This window comes from Symphodus melops, assembly GCF_947650265.1.
Source record: "Symphodus melops genome assembly, chromosome: 10".
In the NCBI taxonomy this organism is placed as follows: Eukaryota; Metazoa; Chordata; class Actinopteri; order Labriformes; family Labridae; genus Symphodus; species Symphodus melops.
In genome coordinates this window covers 3654514-3675903 of record NC_136700.1, presented here as the reverse complement: position 1 = coordinate 3675903, position 21390 = coordinate 3654514, and the positions used below count along the sequence as shown (strand labels likewise).

General features: G+C 40.0%; 1 protein-coding gene across 2 annotated transcripts in view; it reads right to left on the bottom strand.

Moving 5' to 3' along the window:
- cntn5 (contactin 5) overlaps positions 1 to 21390 on the bottom strand; it is a 101598-nt gene that overhangs the window by 10106 nt on the left and 70102 nt on the right. The window contains exons 9-18 of one of the 2 annotated variants that reach the window (XM_079353292.1): positions 20624 to 20805; positions 17429 to 17565; positions 17133 to 17262; positions 14076 to 14220; positions 9574 to 9701; positions 8992 to 9179; positions 6767 to 6887; positions 5179 to 5337; positions 1993 to 2142; positions 287 to 357 (exon numbers count right to left, since the gene is read on the bottom strand). In XM_079353292.1, coding sequence (XP_079209418.1) covers positions 287 to 357; positions 1993 to 2142; positions 5179 to 5337; positions 6767 to 6887; positions 8992 to 9179; positions 9574 to 9701; positions 14076 to 14220; positions 17133 to 17262; positions 17429 to 17565; positions 20624 to 20805 — 1411 coding nt within the window. The remainder of the gene's footprint in view (positions 1 to 286; positions 358 to 1992; positions 2143 to 5178; positions 5338 to 6766; positions 6888 to 8991; positions 9180 to 9573; positions 9702 to 14075; positions 14221 to 17132; positions 17263 to 17428; positions 17566 to 20623; positions 20806 to 21390) is intronic. The other variant, XM_079353293.1, reaches the window with a different exon arrangement.

Genomic DNA, 21390 nt, shown 5'->3' with positions numbered 1-21390 from the left:
AATGATGTCTCCAAGTCGACTTTACAGGATGTTTTTATTGCAGCAGCACATACAGCAACAGTCCGGCAGTATGGCAACAGTAGTAACAGCTGGTGTTTCATGGCGACTGCCACGACAGACACATCCCATAATAAAATATGGATTTCTCTGGGTTTGTTAGCTGCTGGAAATATTTGAGGTAATGTAAATACTCGTATATACACTTAAGGATCGAATGTGACAAACACGTTTTTGTCACATAGGTTGTCACGCTGGAGATACAGAGGGTGTTTTGCATGGAACCTACCTCCCACGAGATGACCAGCTCATGCCTGCGGCCGTTTCCCCCGCTGACGTTGGCCGGTGCCACTGATGGTACTGTGTGAAAGGGAAAAGGTTAACAGTTAACAGTTAACTGCCCCAACACCAATAACACATGATTTCAAGTTCATAAGGGACAAATTCTCTTATTATAACCACATAAAATTGAGCTAAAATAAAAAATCTTGTTAAAGTTTTTCCTATGATTAAGCAAAACAGTAAATGAGTGACTCAACTGAAAAAAAAAAAAATGTCACGATTCAGGTAGGAAAACAGGGAGGGAGGACCCAATTGCAGAAACTAAAATTTATTTAACAAAAGGCAAAACAAAACTAAATCCAAAACCTCTCGAAACACGAGTGACAAATAAACACAAGAAAAACCAAAATCCAAAAACCACGAGGAAAATCCAGGGAGACAGGGAGAAGAAAACCACAGGCCACGACGACATACAAAAGACAATGATTCGACAAGAGGGTAAAAACACACAGAGACTATATAGACAGGGGTAATCAGACACAGGGGAGACTAATCAGACAGGTGAGGACAATCAGGGTAATCAAGAGAGGAGGGAAACAGAGCAGAGAACACAAGACCAGGACACTGAGAACTACAAAGTAAAACCTGACACCGAAAAAACACAACCTAAACCTGATAATACAAAATAAAACAGGAAACACTAAAGACTAGACTTAAAACAGGAAATAAACTTTCCTCGGGATCAATAAAGTATCTATCTATCTATCTATCTATCTATCTATCTATCTATCTATCTATCTATCTATCTATCTATCTATCTATCTATCTATCTATCTATCTATCTAGGTAACATAGAAACACACTTAAGACTAACGAAAACACAAGACTATGAACATTAAAACACACAAGGGAAACGAAACAGAACACTTAGGAAAACTAAAGCAAGATGAAACAAAACCGAACCATGACAAAAAACCCACGCTGTTATAATGTTGTATAAACATTCTTGAGGGAAAACAAACCTTTGCATTATCAGAAAATATTTTACATTCATTGTTGTTTGTCTGTATTTGTCCCAGCTTTTTAGTACCTGTCAATCATCTCGAGGGTGACAACAGGTTTTTAGAGCTGCGTCATAATTAAGCACCCTTTTGCTGACATTTGGATCATGGATTATAACTTGAATGTCTGATACCGGAACATTTGTGTGGAGCCAGTAATTAGTCTGTTAATTATGCTGAGGAGAAAGGACAGATTAAATAAGCTTCTTCCAAATGACCACTGACCTTTGTAATTATTACATTTTCGAGATGAGAAATGAGCAGTCAGCGAAGCGGCACGCCTCATCCAGTCTGTCTCAGTTCATTTTTTGCCAACCATAAATAGTTTACTCTGCTGTGTCTTTGCCTCGAGGCATTCAATGACTGCCTGCTTGAGCAGAACCACTAAACTTGTTGAAATTCATGTAAGCAGCTTATTTTCAACTTCTTGCCCAATTAAAACGGAGTATATCAACAATGGAAATGAAACTTGGTCATGAAGTGGCGTGTGGGGGCACAAGTTAATGTAAGCTCTCTAGCTACAATAAATCTTCAGCTGGAATTTGAACTCAGTGTGTTATATAAAGTTCCTGGATTCAGGGTGATTATGTCTGTCAAGATGTGACTTGAATGTGGCTTCTATCCAGCACTGATGACAGCTCAGAGGACTTACCTGCTTCTTTAGTCCTGACTCCTCTCGAGGGAGCACTGGGATCTCCGGTGCCGATTGCGTTGCTTGCCACCACCCTGAACTCATACTCCACCCACGGGTTGAGCTGCACAGCCATAGCCGACTCCATGTCGCCTGTCACCGGGTCTGGGTCTGCAGACAAGAGTGACTCTGATCAGGATGAGCAGCACAAAACAGCTCCTGAACTGAAGTTCTCATTTTGTGCAGTTTGTCTTTGACTTTTGGTTTGTGGTGATTTTGGTGCCCCCTGTGCATAAAGCTGTTCATCTAATCTTTTGCTGTCGTCATGCATAAAGTATGTGTAAGCAGGGAAACTATCTAACCTGTCCTTCTTTAGAAAGTTCAATCAAATCACTAATTGTAATGGAAAATATCTGTTTCTTTAGCATGCCTGCCCGACACTTCTCCTACGGCAGCATTTCGTTGACGATCTTGTTCACTTCTGTCGATCATATGAAGACATCAGTATTCATTTCAGTCTATTTCAGAACTAGCTCCAAACTCCTCACAGTAGCTTTAAGTAACTCTCTTGAATTACTCGATCGATTGAGTAGAATTTGACAGACTGTGTGAAGATGACACTCTACACTCTGACTCGTGCAATAGTTGCCTTTCATTCAACTATGTGTATCCGTAAACATAAGGGGAAAGACAGAGGAAGAACACGGTCAGGAAGAATTATTATTCAAATTTTCGATTAGTGAACTGAAAAGGTTTAAACTATTCACCTATAAACAATGAAAATCAGTCTGGGTCCATTTATTCTGGTGAGGTGTTTATATGAAGCATTATTATTCAGTCTGGGCTTTTAAAGGGACATTTAATCTGAAAAAGTCGGCTCTCTGTTAATGGCTCTAATGATCCTAAACAAACAGAAAAGGCAATAAGGGAGGTTTATATGGTTGAGCATTCTTGCAGAAATTGCTGACTTTCATTGCTTTGTTGCTGGCTAAGGCAGACATCTGACCTCCAACCACACACTGCACAGGTGTTTTTATTTGGTTTTTTTCCAATGCTGAAGGCCTGACAGAGACAAGCATGAGGTGAAGATGTCTGGCAGAGCTCCAACATGCTGATGTCTGTGTAGCAAACACTCTGTCTCACCTGCAAAGCATTATAAGTCTGATAAACTCAGACTTCATGCAATGTCTTCCAGTCTTTATCCTTTACATGCTTTTGTTCCCTAAAACTGGGGATAATTCCTAAACTGTTAACACCTGTAAGTAAAAGCTGCGAGTTGACAGTTTAAACCTCTTAGCCATTGTTTCATTCTGAATCCAGTTTACCGCTGAACAGAGCCAACAAAAGGAAAGAAAAAGGAAACAGCCATTGTCTTGGTTCTTATAGTCTGCACAGTTTTGCCCCTTCCCTCCGGATTTGCTGTGACTCTGCATATTTTAACACCAGCTGGTGACGAAACACATTTACCTAAACCTTGCATTTGATTTGTTGATGTCTGAACAACAGCTTACAAGCAGCTTTAGAGCACATTTGGAGGTACAACTCATTACATGTAGGAAAGCTGATTTCAATCAAGTCTTCTGCAGGAGACCGAGAGAGCGACGTGATTACACAACATGTCCACAAACAGAGAAACGTCAAGATTTATGAATGTACTTTGAGTGGCATTACAAGCAGGTAACACAACTAATCTAGTTTTTTCAGGCCTTCTGTAATCCACCTTTGTCAATATTGATCCTGCAAAAACAAACAAACATTGACTGAGAGCATATCCGTGTCACAAATGAAGCAGAGGTCTCTCTGTGCTAACTAAGGCAACATTCAGCGGTGCGGCGACGCTAACACTCTTATCACCCAAAGCAGCTCACAATGAGAGCGAGCTGTCAGGCAAGCTGCTCTTCAAACACGAGCTGATAACTCTGTTTGCAAGGAGTGGGAGCTAAAAGCCCAATCCCCTTCATGCTAATCTTAACAAGTTCAACACTGACAATACATCACAGAGTCCTAATTGTGCTTTATCGAATTTAATGTGGTTGAACAGACATGATGTGAGAGGAGTGTATACAAAGTATGATTTATATATCTGTGCGGATGAATCATTATCACACCTTAAACTCTGCTATTATTATCTCACGGCATATTAAGATGGATTACACACAATGCCTAGTAAGCCTTCATCCTTTTAAGCTAAGCGAAAGTAATTGATAGCTTTTTTGTCAGGGTTCACAAAAAAAGAGGCTAATGCATTTTTTTTTTTAAATGAGTGCATTTATATTAAATGAACATGGATAAGTCTTATAAATCAAGACCAAAAGGTTAATTTCCTACTATAATCGCTGATATATCACAGAATAAATTCAAAGCCATTTCATACGGTTTTAAATTCTTTTTGAACAGCCAAGATCAAATGTTCAAAAGCAGCTAGAGATAGACCTGTGTTTCTACTTTTTTCAACAGGCATCTAAAAAAGTTCTGCAGGTTCGTCCAGAACAGACCAGCATGTCCAGACTTTTCAATAAGGGTCGCCCAGTTTGGGCACAACGTACCATTTTGGCCTGTACACAAACATGCAACTTTATTATATATGTATACTTTTATTTTTATCTGTATCTATATGGATTGGTGTGAGGTATACAGTATGAACAATGCATGTGGTTGTTGAAAATGTTCTTTATCTCTTGGTTGACATCTGAAAATCTGTTTTTCTTTTCTTTCTCTCAGACCACCAGCACTGCCAGAGGACATAGATGTTAGCGTGGGAAAGCTACAGGCTCTTTCTGTTTGGACCTGTAGTCCTGTGCCTTGCTTCAATTGCTTTTCAACAGTGAAAATGGGACGAAAAATATGAGTTTAGAGGATTTCAAGGATGAGGATACACTGGCCTTCACAGATAATACACAGAGCTAAGAGGATGCTACATGTAGGGACAGACTGTAAGGTCCCTCAGGGTGGACAGCTCGGCTTCCCCTGTCGTTATTGCAAGCACTGAGGAAATCATTGCTTTAACAATGAACATCACTGAAAGACATCCTTATAAAACACTGTGTGAATATTTCATGAATAACTAAAAACTAATTATGTCCCTTGAATCCAGTAACCTTGCTCTAGTTGCCTTTTTTCTCTGCTCCCTACATGACTTTGGGCTGGATTAAGTCCTCACGTTAACCTCGCTGATCTAGATAGTGCAATCTGCACCTTATTGATTACCTGTTTTGACAGTTTGCCAGCCTAATGAAAATGGGCTGCGGGCCTGTAAATTATAGGTGTTGATAGGGCTGTGGTTGTCCAGGCCACGAGTCCAAGAGAGGGTAGCTGTGGTTTCTGTGATCTCCTCCACTATCACTACTCCAGGGGGTCCTGGAGGACCTGGTGGAAAGACAGAGATTACATTACAGGTTTGAAGGGCTGAACCACAAATGCTTCAGAAATGTCAAGACACAGGGGAAGGTTGGTATTTAAATTAATTCCAAGCTGGTTCATGATTTGAAGTCTTTATTATGTATCGTTGCTATTAGATACACTAATGAATGCAGCCATGCATAGATGTGCAGCTGTTTGCATATGGTGACAACATGAATTAATCGTTGTTATCCCCTCACAAGCAAACTACGAAAGAAATTCACCATTTTGGCTGACACAGATCTGTGTGCAGATGAAAGGATTCTGAATCTTTTTGAGCCAGTCTGCCAGTTCTGCTGAGCACGTCTGTGTGGTAGACCTTCCTGTGTTTTAATACAGCTGAACATATGTTTACCTCACTCTTCAGAAGTGAATATAATCTGCAAGTGCAGCAAACGTCTAAGGACTCTGGGGGAAACAGCTGTAAACAGAAAGCTGGCAGCTGGCACGCTCAATGAAAACCAATGTACTGTGTCCCCAAAAAGTGCCCATTAGACTGTTCCACTGAAAGGTGCATTTGCATTTCAGGACATTAAGATGCATTCTGTGTCACTATAGGTACAGCAACCTCTTTTTTGTGTTCTCAGCCCCGTGGCAATTAATTCTCCTCTGCATCATTGCTTAATGAGAAAAAATACATCACATAACTTACTGAAGAGGCCTGAAGTCAATGTCACAACAAAAAAAAAAATGTTTTAGGGGAAACAGAAAGATCCAAAAGGCAGTGTAAAAACTTTAATAGGACAGTGAGCTGCATGGACAACACTCATTCTGATATTAATTATCATCCACAATTAAAATCAGCATCACAGTACCTGAGAGCCAGACTTTTTATCCTGTCTGTTTTACTGCTCATATTAAACTTGTTCATGCAGACAGACCGTCTGTCCAGCCATACTCACTGTGACCATAAAATAATCAGTCCTAATACCCAAAAGGGGGCAATAAAGTGGAGACAGTCATTGTTCAACAGTCTCCTCCTGGAGCACCTTTTTTTTTTTTTTTTTAAGTCTGATGTGATTAACCAACTCCTGGACTTGTTACAGTTGAAGCCTTATTTCCTACATTCACAGAAATTGTTATATCATTCTGCAGAAAAGGGACTGTTAGTAAGTAAAGATTATTTATAAAGCGTCTTTCAAGATCAGACATCATACAGTGCTTCGGAGAAAGAAGTTAAGACAAAGCAGAAACATGAAAAACAGACAGTTACATAAAATCAAACAAAGACTGAACAGATCTTTCGCTGCTTTTTCAAAGTGTCTCACTTTGTCATTACACACTTTACACTGGACTAATCTTTCAACAGTTATCTGTATCAGAATAACATGTGGTCACTTAAGTGTAAGCAGTGGGTCACACATCACATTATATCAGTGATGGACCAATCACTCACCTCTAACAAGAAGCTCAGCCTCTGCAAACACAGTGTCAGCTCTGGTCTGGGCTCGGCATCCGTACTTTCCAGCGTGCTTCAGCAAAATGCTCCTGATCATCAGATCCACTGTGGAAGACTGCTGCAGAAGGCAACGAAAACAACAAAAAAAGTTAAGTGGTGAGGAAGCCTAAATGTGCTTGACAGGAGAAAGTGTGATTCCATTACATCGTGTAGCGGCTTGAGAGATTTCTGTTTAATTCAGGTGCTTGCTTGCTGCTACATTCTTCAGCTCCCAGTATTTTCTGTGTGCTGAAATGAGAAATGCCTAAGGCGAGACTGGGAAAAATTCAAGGTCTACAGGCAGCTGTTTAGCTTGAAACCTGATTAAAATTACAAACCATGCATCAGCCAGGAATCTGTTGGGCCTTTAAAGAATTGTCACTGCAAATACTTTCCCTGCAGAGCCTGGCGAGTAGCAGAGGACACATCAGGACAGATGTGATTTTAACATCCACTGTTGAGGAAGGAATAGAGACATAAACAAGACTCCCCAGTCTACAGCAAATGTGGCTTTAAGTCTCATTTTATTGTGTACACATTAATGTTCCTTATTAAAAAGAATGGGGGGGGGGGGGGGGGGGGCATTTAAAATACTGCTTTGTTAAAACAATTAAAGTGAATCCATCTTTGGGCTCTGTGAGTGCCAACAGAGCCCAAATCTTTTTTTATCGATAGTTTGCTATGTATTTAAAAACGATGTAGAGTCTGCCTGCATCATGTGATGGAAAAAAAAAGACATTACCAAATATTGGACTTCTGTTTTTAGTGGAGTTTAAAAATGTGGTAACATGATAACCCAATATCAGTTTTAAGGTAAAGTGTACTTCCTGAAATGAATACATCAAAAAAGGAACAATCGGACATAATGACGTGACAACATCAGCTCTGTTTTAAACGTAAGGATGTATAGTATTGTAATGAAGTGCAAACTTTCCCGACACTTTCTGTGGTAGATTAATATTAACTGATCACCACAGACAACTCAAATATCCCATCTAAAGCTGTATGCACATGAGGAAAGTACAAATCTAAAATTTAGAGCTTGACAGAACACCTGTCTACCATATATGCTTAACAAGGTGAAACATGCGGGAGCAAGAAAGTGTAAAATACAAAGGTCAGGAAGGGTCCACTGAAAATTAAAAAAGTGAAAATGTGAAATGGAAAAGTTTAAAACAGTGATGTAGCCTTGAAGGGAAGAATAAGAAAGCTCTTTGTATGTGTACATTATGATATTCTTCTACGATATCTTCCGGAGAGGATCCTTTACCCTGATCCTTGACCTCTTTAGAAGACTCACAGCGAACAGTAAGACTCCTTCATTATCGTCCCCCCCTGATAGAATGGGTGTTTTATGAAGTATGTATCACAGTTTAAAACATTAAAAGTGTAGAGGGAAATAATCTTTGCACTTAAAGATCACATCAGTTGGATCGTTCGCTGCAGCTTGTAAACACAACATTCAAACCTGGCCCCTCTTTCTGGGCTTGTCGCCACTAGAAGTGCGCATATACTGCAGGCTTAGTGAGTACATTAACTACACTGCAAGCTACCTGAGAGTATTATATTTGTTGTAATGAAAAAAGGTGTTTAGCTCTCTAGCATAAGCTAACAGCCAGTGTTTGACATCTGCCTCTCCAACAGAAAGCAGAGCGACTCCACGTCTGTGGGTAAAAGCCAACTCGAGGATCACCCACGTTCTGGAAGGAGCTTTGTTTGCGTGGCATTTTGCCTCACTGTGATTATATTTTTTCTTCTTTGCATCTACTTCAGCATCTGCAATGTTCCCCGGTTTGAATGGCGTCCAATTGCTAAATTACATCCACTCCCAGTCAACCGAAACATCAGAAAACGGGCAGAGGACGGGCTCTCTGCAGCCACAGTCACCACAACACATGTATGGAGTCACGGTTCAGCAGCTTAACTTTTCTTAAAGTCTATATTAAATTTTTTTAGAAAACAGCTGCAGGCTCTATCTATAAAAACATTGATTCACGAAGTTTATCAATCAGAGTGTTTTTGAAAAGATGAAACTGACAGACATTGGCTTTTACCTGCAGATCAACAATTACACACAGACAAAAGCAGGTGACAAAGACAGATAGATGGACATGCAGAATGGCAGACAGGTAGAGAAAAGACCATGACCGGTACAATGAATGTTCACTTAGTTTTGCTCTTACTCTCGCTCTTACTGTTTGGATGTATTCAAAATGTCCTCCGTCCTGTTGAAAGTTGATTGGTTTCTGGTTGAAGAACCACTGGAAAGCCACATCCAGCGACGTGTCATGTGCCGCCTTACAGCTCAGCACCACGCTCTCCCCCACCGTTACCTCCACTCTGCTCGGGCTCAGCTCCACACGCATGGCCTCTGGAAGCACAAAGCTGCTACAATGTCACCTCAGGCTAACCAAAAGCTAGCGTCAAGCAGCTGCATTAGACTGTGACATCAGTGCCAGAGCAATCATGGGAACCCAACCCTAACTCGGGCAAAAACACTCACCTTTGTCAGATAAATATCCTGCTCGGCTCTGATCTAGACTGTGTACATTGCATCTCTGAGACAGAAGCCTTTACACTGTTAAAGTGTGTCCTTGTAATATGATTCTTGAATGTGAGAGCCTTTCGTTCACGCTCGAGCAAGCACAATACATTTCCTAGCACCCAGGCAAAGGTGGGGAGAAAAAATGACATTGGGGACTGTTTACTGGGTGCAGACTTGTGCTAATTTGGCAGAAAATAAAGGCCCCCAGGGCATCACTTACCTTTTACCCACAGTATGGCAGTCATCTCTGCAGAGCCCAGCTGATTCTCTGCCCGGCATACATAGTTCCCCTCATCTGCTCGGCTGGAGTTAACAATTCTCAGAGTGTTGTTCCGTAACAACATAATCCTACGGGAAAGGAGACAAAAATCAATACTTGCATGAGACACAAATTCACCTATGAACAGTTGCACTACAAGCGCAGGCGTGAGGTTACACGTGTGAGGTTGTGTCAGGAAACCAGAACGGCAATATTCACCGGGGATGAGAAAAGAAAAGTTAAAGCAAACTGCTCGGATACTCTTGAAATAATCATTCACTGGAGATTTGAGAAGAAAATATGAACCACACTTGAGTTTACAGCTAGCGAGTTATTATCTGTGAACTGAAGGACAAAAAGCCTCTGACAGTAAGTTGTTTGTGTGTTGAGAAAGCTCGGAGGACTCGGGGATGCGAAGGAAAGAGCACTGTTTGTATTTGCTGTGTAACCTTCAGCGAGGGAACGTGAAAATAAACCTTATTCACCAAAGATCAATCAACAATTTCAATGTGTTAATGAAGGCGATCTATAGATAACACTAAGTAGGCCTATCTTGAACAGGATTAAACACAGATGCTCTCAAAGATACAGATAATGTTAATGGGGACACATTTGCAGTAAAAGACAAAGAAAGTGACAGCAGAGTATTGACGTGAGCAACAAAGAAACACTGACTTTCAGTGTGGGCACAATGATGCACCGTACCTGTTGTTGTGCCTTTGAAAGATAATACCGGAGTAATGACAGAGTCATTTTAAATTCTTTAAAGCAACATTTTAAAATAGCAGAATTTTTTAGCACACACCTAAACTAAAACTGAAGCAGATGCTCTGTTTCTATATTCCCTCTTCATCAAATATGAATAAAAGGTGCATTCATCCTGCACAGTGCTCATGAGTCCACCTGACAAACCCTAAATATTGCTGTGTTCAATAAATCTAAAGCAAAAGCTGTCAAACTGAGATGTGCATTTCACTGTGCTGTCCTCCTGGGAAACACAAATGTAATAGACAGAAAAAGACAAGAGTATGCGTGCATTCATAAGTATCCAGCAGAACGATGCATGCAGTCTGGTTTGAACGTCTCTCTTTGTCTTGTAAATAACAGCTTGAAAATGAAGTGCTTGACAGCAGAGTAACAGCACATGTGTGTGCAGAGCAACTCAGAGAAGGAACCATGTAGAAGAATAATATTATGATTTCAGTTGGGCCTCTGCCTTCCCCTTAAGAGTACAGTGCAAACCCCCTTCTTATGCAAATACAATATATTTATATCACATCTGATTTGAGCAGTGCCTGCAGAGGTGGAAATGAATATTTACAAAGTTATTCTTCGTTAGAATAACAATTTCATCCCCGAATCAAACAATCAAGATGATGGGGTGTGACACATTCTCGTCTTTCAATTTAACTCACATTGTTTGGCATTTACATCGACAACACTAAGCTCTTTCATCATGGGCGAGGTGATTGAAACGGGCAAAGAGACGCTCATGAAGGCGTGACCAAGCCCTGTCACACAAAGACAATTCAGAGGCAATCTGCAGCCATGAGACATTATTTCAAATTAGGGAGGAAATCCAAATCCGACAAGGACACAGAGGCAGAGAGGACAGGAGAGGGTCCGTGAGGTATACATGATATGAAAACTCATTCAAACTTCCGATCTTTCAGGGAAAAGATTAGACAATCAAAGCGATACTGAAGCAGTGAAATATGTGCTTTTAATCTGAAATGCTTCAATCAATCAATCAAATTGATACATGATTCTTATTATTTATTTATAAGTAAAATATTTTCGGTTAACAATGCTACTGCTCCACTGTTGCTCAAGAACACCTCAGCAGTACCCAGGAAGGGACCTGGCAGCAACCGTCAGTACTGGGACTTTAACTTGCGACCCTCAGGTTACCAACCCAAGACTCGACAGAGTGAGCTCCTGCCCTGATGCATTTATAAGAAACCAAATGTATGAAAGACCTTTCAATGTTTTTGATAAAAAAAAAAAGAAAAAGGCCAAATTGTTCCACAACTCTTGAAACAAAGAGTCGGAGGCTTTCAATGGAGTCTGCCCAGACTTTCAAACTAATGGGATTAATACTTTCTGTTTAAGAGACAAAAGCCTCGAACATTAGCGGAAATCCATGTTCATTACCAACCTTCATTAAGTCAGCACAGCTGTCAATGCCAGATAAACGTGGAGCCGTTTCGATTCCTCCCGTTATTCCAAGAATAGAACGTCTTTCCACCCATAAACTCTTTCCTTTACAACAGGTAATGGCAGAAAATCTCTACAGGAGTCACCCTGTCCAAGACCCCGACATGAACGGCTCTTCTTGTTTATTTCCCCCTTTTCAGATAGAAATCACTATTTCACAAGTTTGACCTCCTGATGAGCTAAAAAACAAACAAACACACACTTCTCCACCAAATATATCTATCTACTAGACAACTGTGCTGTGATAAAAGTGCTGTGCCCTAATAGAGAGTCAAAAACTAATTAGATTTGTGTGCATAGCAGCTGAAGAAGAGTCTGCAGGGAGAAGTTAACTCAATCATTAACAAATGTTAAAATGTGAAGATTATGAAGACGATGAACCACATTTATAGCAGCAACACTTTACAGATAATAATGACTAATTATTCTGAGGGGAGAGATCCATACTGTCTGCCTCGCCTGTACTTTTTCTGAGCAATGCATGGCTCTATTAAGAGATAAAGTGACAATTTGATCTGAAATCAAGTAAAGAGTTCAGACACGTATGAATCCTGTGTTGTGCTCCGACAACACCAAGAAAACAGATTTGCAAGGGTTTGACAAATACCTCAAAAGCTTTATCTGATCAGACAAGAAGGGGTCATCAATCACCATTTTAGGGCAGCGCACTCACTTATTTATCCCCATCCATCAGCTCCACTGAGGCCAGCTTCTTTTTTGAAAGAAAAAAAAACATCCACAATAACATCTGAGGACCTTTCTTAATGGGAAAAGAAATATTTTTTTGCAGATATGCCCTACCAACCCCTGAATTAACAGTGTCAAACTAACTCCTGTGCAATCATCCACCTGTTAAATACTCGTCACTGCCTGTTTGAAGCAGCAGCACACAGACGATCTGATTATCAACTGGCTGCCCTTGCTGCGAGGCTGTCGAACAGACTGCTGAATCTTGGCTGATAAATAAAAGGTCTTCTTCTCTCACTCAGAACTTGGGACGCTCAGCAGTGACTGATAATTTCGCTGGTGTCGCTCAGTTTGATTGATGGACCCCTCGCTCTGCTCGGCCCCCTCTAGCTGAGACACAGAGATGCTTCACGTAAAAAGATGATGCATCAAACTGAATGTGAATTCAAAATGCAATTGCGTGCTCTAAATTGTCAGCATCCCTGAGCAGGAGGTAGGGTTGAGGAAGGGTCTCTCGAGCTTTGCCAGCACCTTAGGTGTTTTATTTCGGTAGTGACACTTAATTTCAGTTACGGTAATGAAACTGTGATGTGTTACAACAAGACATGTATGCAATTCCTCAAGGGCCCGAGCCGGAAAGATAGCACTCACAATTATGCCATGAAAATGAGATGAAAAACATTATGAAGAAATTGAGGGAGGCAAACTTTCAAGACTTCATACATATTTTACAGGCCGATTAACTTGCTCTCATAATATTCGATTCTCTAAATTGTGCAATGGAAGACAATCTGACACTATTTATAAAACAGAGCTCCAGCAAATCTACCGCTGTGTGCAAAGACAGTAAAACAACTTCTGTCCCAGTGATAACAGCGACACTTTACTCCTCTCCAAAGTCTGAAACCGTTTAAAAAGGATGTCTGACTCAGAAGAAATCATCCTCCTATGTTTCACTATTTTGGATGCACAGAAAAGAGCTCAAGGCCGATCATTGCATTAGCTATATTTTATGGCACTAATTGTAGTTTTTATTTCGTTTACATTTCAGGACTACAAATCATATATCCAAGGAAGCTCGGACAATAAGGATGAACTGGACACTTTGACTTGTTTGTCAGCAGCAGAAATGGGCTATGCTGTTTCTTTGAGATATCAGTTACTTCTGTATGTATAACTGATTAGATTAGGTACATGTCAAAAACATGGTGATATTATTAACTATTATTTAACTTTACAAAATACAGAATGCTGAGAATGTGAGTGAGAGACTGCTGTCGGTTTTGCTGAGGTTTAATATGGTGACCTTAGTGTATGATCTCAGATGCCAGCTTTTGCACAGACAAACAACTGTGCCAGCTAAGTGTCCTTGAGCAGAAAACTGGATCTCTATCAGCTCTGTGGCTCTCACAAGCTGCATTTCAATGAGAATTTTCTCGCACAGAGCAAGAACTCAATGTGTTTATAATGATTTCATTAAAAAATGCAACCTGACAACAGAGGTTGAGGAGATATTCAAAATGAAAAGGCTTTATCTTTGTTGTTTTGTTTTGCTTTACCTTTTACTCTGCTGTATTCTTCGGTCTCCTCTCCTCCACGTTATCCGTGGCTTAGGTGATGCTCTGGGTTTGCATTCCAGTGAAACATCTTTTCCAAGTGTGGCGATGACCCGGACAGGATTGTGGACAAAGACAGGTGCAGACGCTGCACGGGAAGGAGACACAATAACTTCAAGTAGAAGAAAATAATGCAGTCACTGAATGGCTAACATAAAGACTTTTTCATTTTTTGCAAATCATTATTTATAAAAAAGTGTCTCTTGTCAAAGCAGCAGCATACTTTTGACATCTTTTGTGACGCATGCAGAGATTTCATTTCAATGACTGAAACATCTTTTATTGATGATAAACTCTGGCAAACTTTTCTGGCAAATAAAAACATCATCAAATCAATAACTATTGTTCACCTCATGTTTACATGCAATGTGAAGTTCTTATTATTTAGAAGTTAGTATTTACTGAGCCATCGTGCACATCACATGCTCCTACTCCTATTGTGTTCCTGCAGTTTCATTGTGGCTCTTGGATTTCTTGGTTGTGAGTGAAAAGAGTTAGCCTTTCTTCGTTTACCTTTTATTTTTGACTCTCATGACATAATGTTCATATTTGTCATTTAAGTGAATAACTATTGGAATAATAATTACTTATACATTTAAACATGAATCATGCTCTTACTTATTTATAATGTTTATTTTTTATTTTTTTAAACTCAACACTTTCATTGATTAAAACGTGAGCAGTGATTTGACACTAAGTGCCGGCCTGAAGCTGATTGTATAGCCGCTGCTCGATAGATAACTAAAGTGAAGAGACTCTCGAGTCGCCCGATTCTGGAGTTGTTTTTGTTGCTGCACCTTTGTGATGAAGCCATGCCTTACTGCAGATTGAATCATTGTGTTTGCTAAGAGGCAACATATTCATAAATGTAACGGCCATTTTCAAAGTAATGACTTTAAAGATGCTACAGGGTTTAGACGTTTAAACGCTGAGTCATCTAAATTATAACTAGATATTCCACATGAACTATGAATGCACGTACGTGTGAAGAAAAAAGCTTTTATATTCTGCACAATAAAGTCCCATCGTTCTTAATTCTGTGTTAATTCAGCACTCACTTCAGTTTATAAACATGCATTGTGTTCTGCAGCTTAATTACTGAATAATGGCCATAATGTTAATGATGACATGGTTGGATGGTTTGAACTGCTTTTAATGAAAGTTGTACTTAACCCATTTTAAACAAGGCTGCCTGAGTGAATGATAAATACATTATACAAACATTTGAACAATCATGGCTTGCTCTCAGGGATGAATTAAGCGGTAATGGTCTAAATAAAGCTTCAGGCTTCTAGTTGACGTGGTGTTGGTATACAGCTGCATTAAACATCAAGGCCATCTACAGGCTGCAAGGCCCTGTCAGCTCTGATTATTCAAATCCTGACTGATGCTTTATAGGTGACATTATACACAATGACAATTCAATTCCGTCTGTAGCTACAGGCTGACCCCTCTCCCTCTAACACTTGTGTCTTTGAGCCTGAGTAGTTGCCTGAGTGGCAGAGGTCCCTCTAGACACAAAAGCAGCCGAAAACAGAGCAGTTGCTGTGTGTATTTGTTCTAATCAAAATAAGAGCAAGCCTGCAGCTGGTGGCAGCAGTACCCTTATTACTTCAGCCGGCACCCTCCCAGAAGAGCTGGATCTGGGACAAGATCACAGGCACGAGGGCAGCCGCTGCCCTGGCGTCGCCTCCAGTGATCGCTCATCTGCAGGCTGTTATTAACCATGTAATCTGTCCTGATAGTGTTTGCTTGTGGACATCTCCACGGAGCACAGGTCACTTGGAAGAGATACCTTGGGGGTATAGTTATGAAAACATTCATCACAGGCTTCCAAACATCATCGTTGTGACTGTGACTCTGTCTCCTCTTCAGCAGAGATAAAGCTTTTCAAAATGCAGAACTTCTCACTCTCACACACATCACGGTGGAGCTCAAGCTGCAAACAGTGACATTTTACACCGATTATAAACTGATGCTTTGAAGATGCACGTTTTATAGATTTTGTGCACACACACAAAAAAAAAAAAAACGTGTGCATTTGCAGCAAGATTTTTAAAATGCCACATATTCCCCTTTAAAAAAAGGGCATGCCACACAGACAGTAAATCAAACTTCCCCCTGGGGAAACATGAAAGGGGAACGGGTGTCACCAGATGTGTCCCAGTATAGAAGATGACAAGGAGAAAATAGTGCTTCAACACAGAACCGCAGACAGCCATCCAATATGACTGTTATGTATTAGCCTGAAGCCTTAAATCTCAAGCACAGAAACCCCATTTTAATGTCCTTAAATTCAAAAGTGCATGCAATGGACGAGATGAACAAATAAGGAAACAAATACTCATTTCAAATACTAGAAAACACTGTGCATTTTACGAGTCTACAATTATTAATAATTACAATTGATCATCAAATTATAATTAGAAACTCTCGACTAATAAATACCAGATGAGCGTCGTGCAGGAAGTGAAGCTTTTCTAAGTAATGGGGATTGTGATGTATGCTGTGCTTTGATGATAAACGATAGAGCTCAGATAAGATCCTAATGGAGTCATTAAACTCCATCAAACAAACCACTGATGGCTCTCTCCCAGTGTTTGCTCCCATTAGTATAAATCTATACCTTCAAGTCATGGCTTTTCATTCTCAGCAGGATAACGTAGTACTGTTCCGAGGCTCTCGCCTACTTGACGTGTGCAGACAGCTCATTGACGATAACCATAAGGGTCCTTCTTTTATTCATGACGTCCACTGCCGGGGTTAAATCAGGGACCATTGATTGGCAATCAGCACATCTCACAGTTTTCCCTTTCCTCTCTTGCATTTCAATCTCCCGTACCCATCAAGTGGAACCTGGTTCACATGCCAATACTTTGTCCGAGGTTATAGTCTTTGCAGAGTATTAAGATATAGGCTTGGCTGAAAATGGCTCCAACATTTAAACCTCTATGCTTCTTCCTTTCTTACTTAAGTAAAAACTCCAATAGTATAACCTACCTAAAATTGTCAGTTCTGCATTCGAGTAGATGGCTCCATATTTATTTTCAGCAACACACTGGTACATTCCTGAGTCCGCCTGCTGCACTTTGTGTATAGTCAGCTCTCCGTTCAGTGTTTCAACTCGACCCTGTAACCAAAAAAAAGCACACAAGAACATCATATCTGAATATAGATATACTTTACATGATAATGCTGCATATAATGGATGCAAACTTTCAAAGGAATAATTCAGATGTTTCATGGTACAATCAACCAAAAAGAGAGGGTAGCGTGCAGTAAGGTAAGGGAGGTACCTGGGATGTCAAGGGCAACCCATTACGGAGCCAGCGATAGGTGGGCCTGGGCCTCCCCATGGCCTTGCACTCCCATTGGAGCTTCTCTCCACTATCCATCTGAGTATCATTAATCATTCTGACCCACACAGGGAGGGCTGGAGACAGAAAAAAAAGATTTCAGAATAAGTAATTTATCCTTGAAAGCCATACGAGACACACTCATGGTTAGTTGTACTTTCACAAGAAGAAAAAAGCATATTCTTGAACACCTTTGAGTTTAAACTTTGATCTACTTCTGAAAGGTTATTGTAGAGAAAGAAGCAGATATATGGTTAAGCATCAATTTGAAGACAAAAGTTCCCCATGTGACACGCTGGCTGTGTCTGAAATCACACACTACTCACTATATAATGCACTATATTACAGCATAGGCCTTTTTGTGCTGTCTGAATAATGAGTGAGTGCAGTTATAACCTGTACAGTAGACTTATTGTATCCCACAATGCATTGTAAAAAAAAGAGTACAACCGACGGTCACTAACCAAGCACCGTGGTGCAAAGCTTTGACAAGCGGAACGGGAAGAGCTCTCATCCGTAACGGACGGACAGAGAGGAACAAGACGCACAAAGAAGTTCAGATTAAGAGGCTGTTTGATCAAAATCTCATTTTCAAATGACTTGTGTCACTTTTACTTGGTGATGATGACAGACTATAGTCTGTACGCTCAAACAAAAGAGTTCTTCACTCATTAAAATTCTGTACTTTTCTTTATTTATTATGCTACTCCGTTTTTTAAACATACGTATGGTTAGTATAATATTCATTATCACTCATTTCCATACTGTAATTTACCGGGAATCTTGATCTTCATCCAGCATAAAGCTGCACTTTTTTTTTTTTTTTTTTAAGCTGTGCAACAGCAATGACGTCTTTATCAGCATCCAGGGAGAGAGAGAAAGTAGTGTCCAAGGTACTTGTTTGATAGTGCTGATGAGTGCACTCTGTAGTTTTCTACCGAGGACCCCCTACGTAGGGAGGGGGGGGGGGGAATTCATGTGTCATTTTGGACACAGCACTGCCTCTCTATAGTCCAGCGCATTCATAAATCACTGAACAGATTTGTCTCATACACCACCTGATGTGTATCTTCTCCGTCTGATCCTCTTTTAAGCTCTTTAACCCTTAAGAACTGAAGGGGAACGAAAATGCTCACCTTTTTTAATGAGGAGCTGACTTACAGGGAGGAATGTCTAAAACGTGTACAGTGCAAAATCCCCGTGTTCTTTGAGTTTGACAGAAGTAAACCTTTAAACTTGAGAAAAATTATCCATAAATGTAGTTCCAGTAATAATAATAATTTTAATGAATGTCTTTTGGAGTTTTTTTTTTTTTAGTTTCATGGTTATCAATCTCGTTCTAAAATGTTTGTGAACATGCTCTTTATCATCCTTCTCCCCCTGCATGACTGATCCGTGGCAAAGGAAACCAGGCAACGTCCCTTTTCTTCTCTTTCTTCTTCCTGTAGCCGACTTGTTTGTTTCCAAGGCTGCGTCCACAGTTACTTTCAAACTCCACATGCTGCAAAGACTCTCTCTCTCTCTCTCTCTCAACTCCACATCTGAGCACTGTATGGGCTGTATGTACTTTCTTTTCATCTTGTAGTCTCTTTCCAACTACGGAGTCTCATGCAGTGTGTGGGTCTGCATTTTTTACTTCTTGTACATTAAAGATTATAAAATGTACACAGACATTTGACTGGGGCTCGATCACTCTGCCAGTTCTGTGTGATGAATGCAAATCAGTGAGTCACTGATCAAAGCCCCATTCTCCTTTAATTTCCAGCTTCTTTATTTGTGCACTCGTGTTGTTTACAGATGCACATGTTATCATCAACATCATTCCATGGACTTTAATCAAAATATTAAACAAAACAACACTTAAAACTATCACATGTTTAACCTTTTCTTCTGTGTAAATGTGATTGGCCTTTTTGCAAAGGTATCAATAAAGACGTGATTTTAATGCTCTCTGTCCAAAACGCTCAAACAGAAATTGGGTTTTCTGCACACTCAGCCAGGAATCTGCTGCAGACTGACTTAAAACTAACGGAGCTGGTGTTTTTAAATCTAAAATAAAAGACCTGGAAGCAAATTCTTTAGAATACCATTGTTTTTAGCTCGACTGCTTGAACTACTGACCCCCAGATTTGACTCATAGATGGTGCCATTATAATACCAATTGGTTTTGTAAATTGTACCTTGTCTCCCTTTTTGCATTTGACTGCAATTATGTGTTTTTTTGTTGCTGCCTGTCTTGGCCAGGTCTCCCTTCAAAAAGAAGTTCTTAATCTCAATAGGACCAACCTGGTTAAATAAAGTATAAATAAAATAAATAAAAATGAATTAACTATGTGGTAAAAGTCCTGTGTACAGGAAGGAGAAAACCCGCACTGAGCTTCTTCTCTTACAGTAACATGCCGAGCACGTTCTTTGCTATTCTTTGCATACAGCGGCACCTTCGTGGAATACTTTTCTTTTTGGGTGGTTTGATTGAACGATTATGGTCAGGGAGGTCTCCCTCACAATGGAAGTTCAAACTAGCAGCTGACCTGTGTAAATTACATTTAGCGTGAGCCTGCTACAAATTAGGCTCCCTATTCTCCTTGTGATGTCAACAGAATGGAGGTTGCCAAGAAGTGCAGGGCCTTGAAAATGTGTCCTCCCAAGGCTGAGGCAGTCCATTATCTTGGTCTTGTGCGCTTGGTTCAGACAGGGAGGGATGGGGGACATGCACCCGCACAGATACGTTTCTGATAACAGCCGAAGGTTCAGCCACTTTCTTAACTCATAAAGTAGAAAATCAAGATTATATCAATCATATCATGTTTGATCTAAATTAAAGCGTTAAATGATGAACATAAATAGCACTGAGGAAAGAAGTTTAGAATGAAACACTAGAAACCTTCCTTCTCACACAGCTCTTTAAATGACATATCTGTCACATCTTCAGTTGTCTAGAATAAATGTGGACTTCCTTAAATCACAGTTCATTTGATAAATATGAGTCAGTGTTTGGTTATCTTCCCCTCAGATTGACCTCATCTGGTCTCCATCCTTTTCTGATTAAAGCAGCACATCATGAAAAATGTCTTAGACAGCTTAAAAGACAGCAGTAAATGTGTTTATATCCTTGTGTCTCACGCTCAGACTCACTGTACACTTGTAGATGTCCTTTGAAGGCCGTGCCTCCTCTCGGATTCTCAGCTTTGCATTCATAAGTTCCCGAGTCATCCAGCTGAATGTTGGGTATTTCCAGTACAGCCTGCGACTTCCTGAGTCTTGCTTTCTTGGGGATGTTGCCATTTATCTTCCTCCATGTGATTGTTGGCACTGGGCTGAGAGGGGAAGAGAAAGGAACAACACGCAGTGTTTACACACAGAAGAGGCTGTCAGCTGGCCTGATGTAATTAGTTTTTGTAAAAGTTTTAATGAAGAGTCAGTTTCTCATGTTTCATCAAATTAAAAACATTTCTTTAAAGGTGGGTATATTTTTATTTTCTAATAAAGTACTCCGCCACCAGTCAATGACCTTAAAGCTCATATGTGGACACTTGTCATCTCTTTGCCAATTATTTCCTGTGCCACTATCATAAGTTTACAACAATTTTTTTTTTTTAACAGTCAAATTAACCAGACATCCTGCAGCTTTGGAAAGTCTAACAAAAAAACAATGTGTTTTGTCACTTTTTTTGACACCTTCCCTCCTGCAGGGATTTCCAAAATTAAAAAAAAAGACTTCTGAGAAATAAACTTTCAATGGCAGCTTTTTTTGCGAGGCTTCAATATTAATTAAAGACTATAAACCATTAAAAGAAACCTCACAGGATCTTTACATTAGTAATCGAGTGTGACAGATATTTGTGTATACATTTATTTTGATGAATCATTTAGACTATTTAAATAAATGTAAAATAATCTTC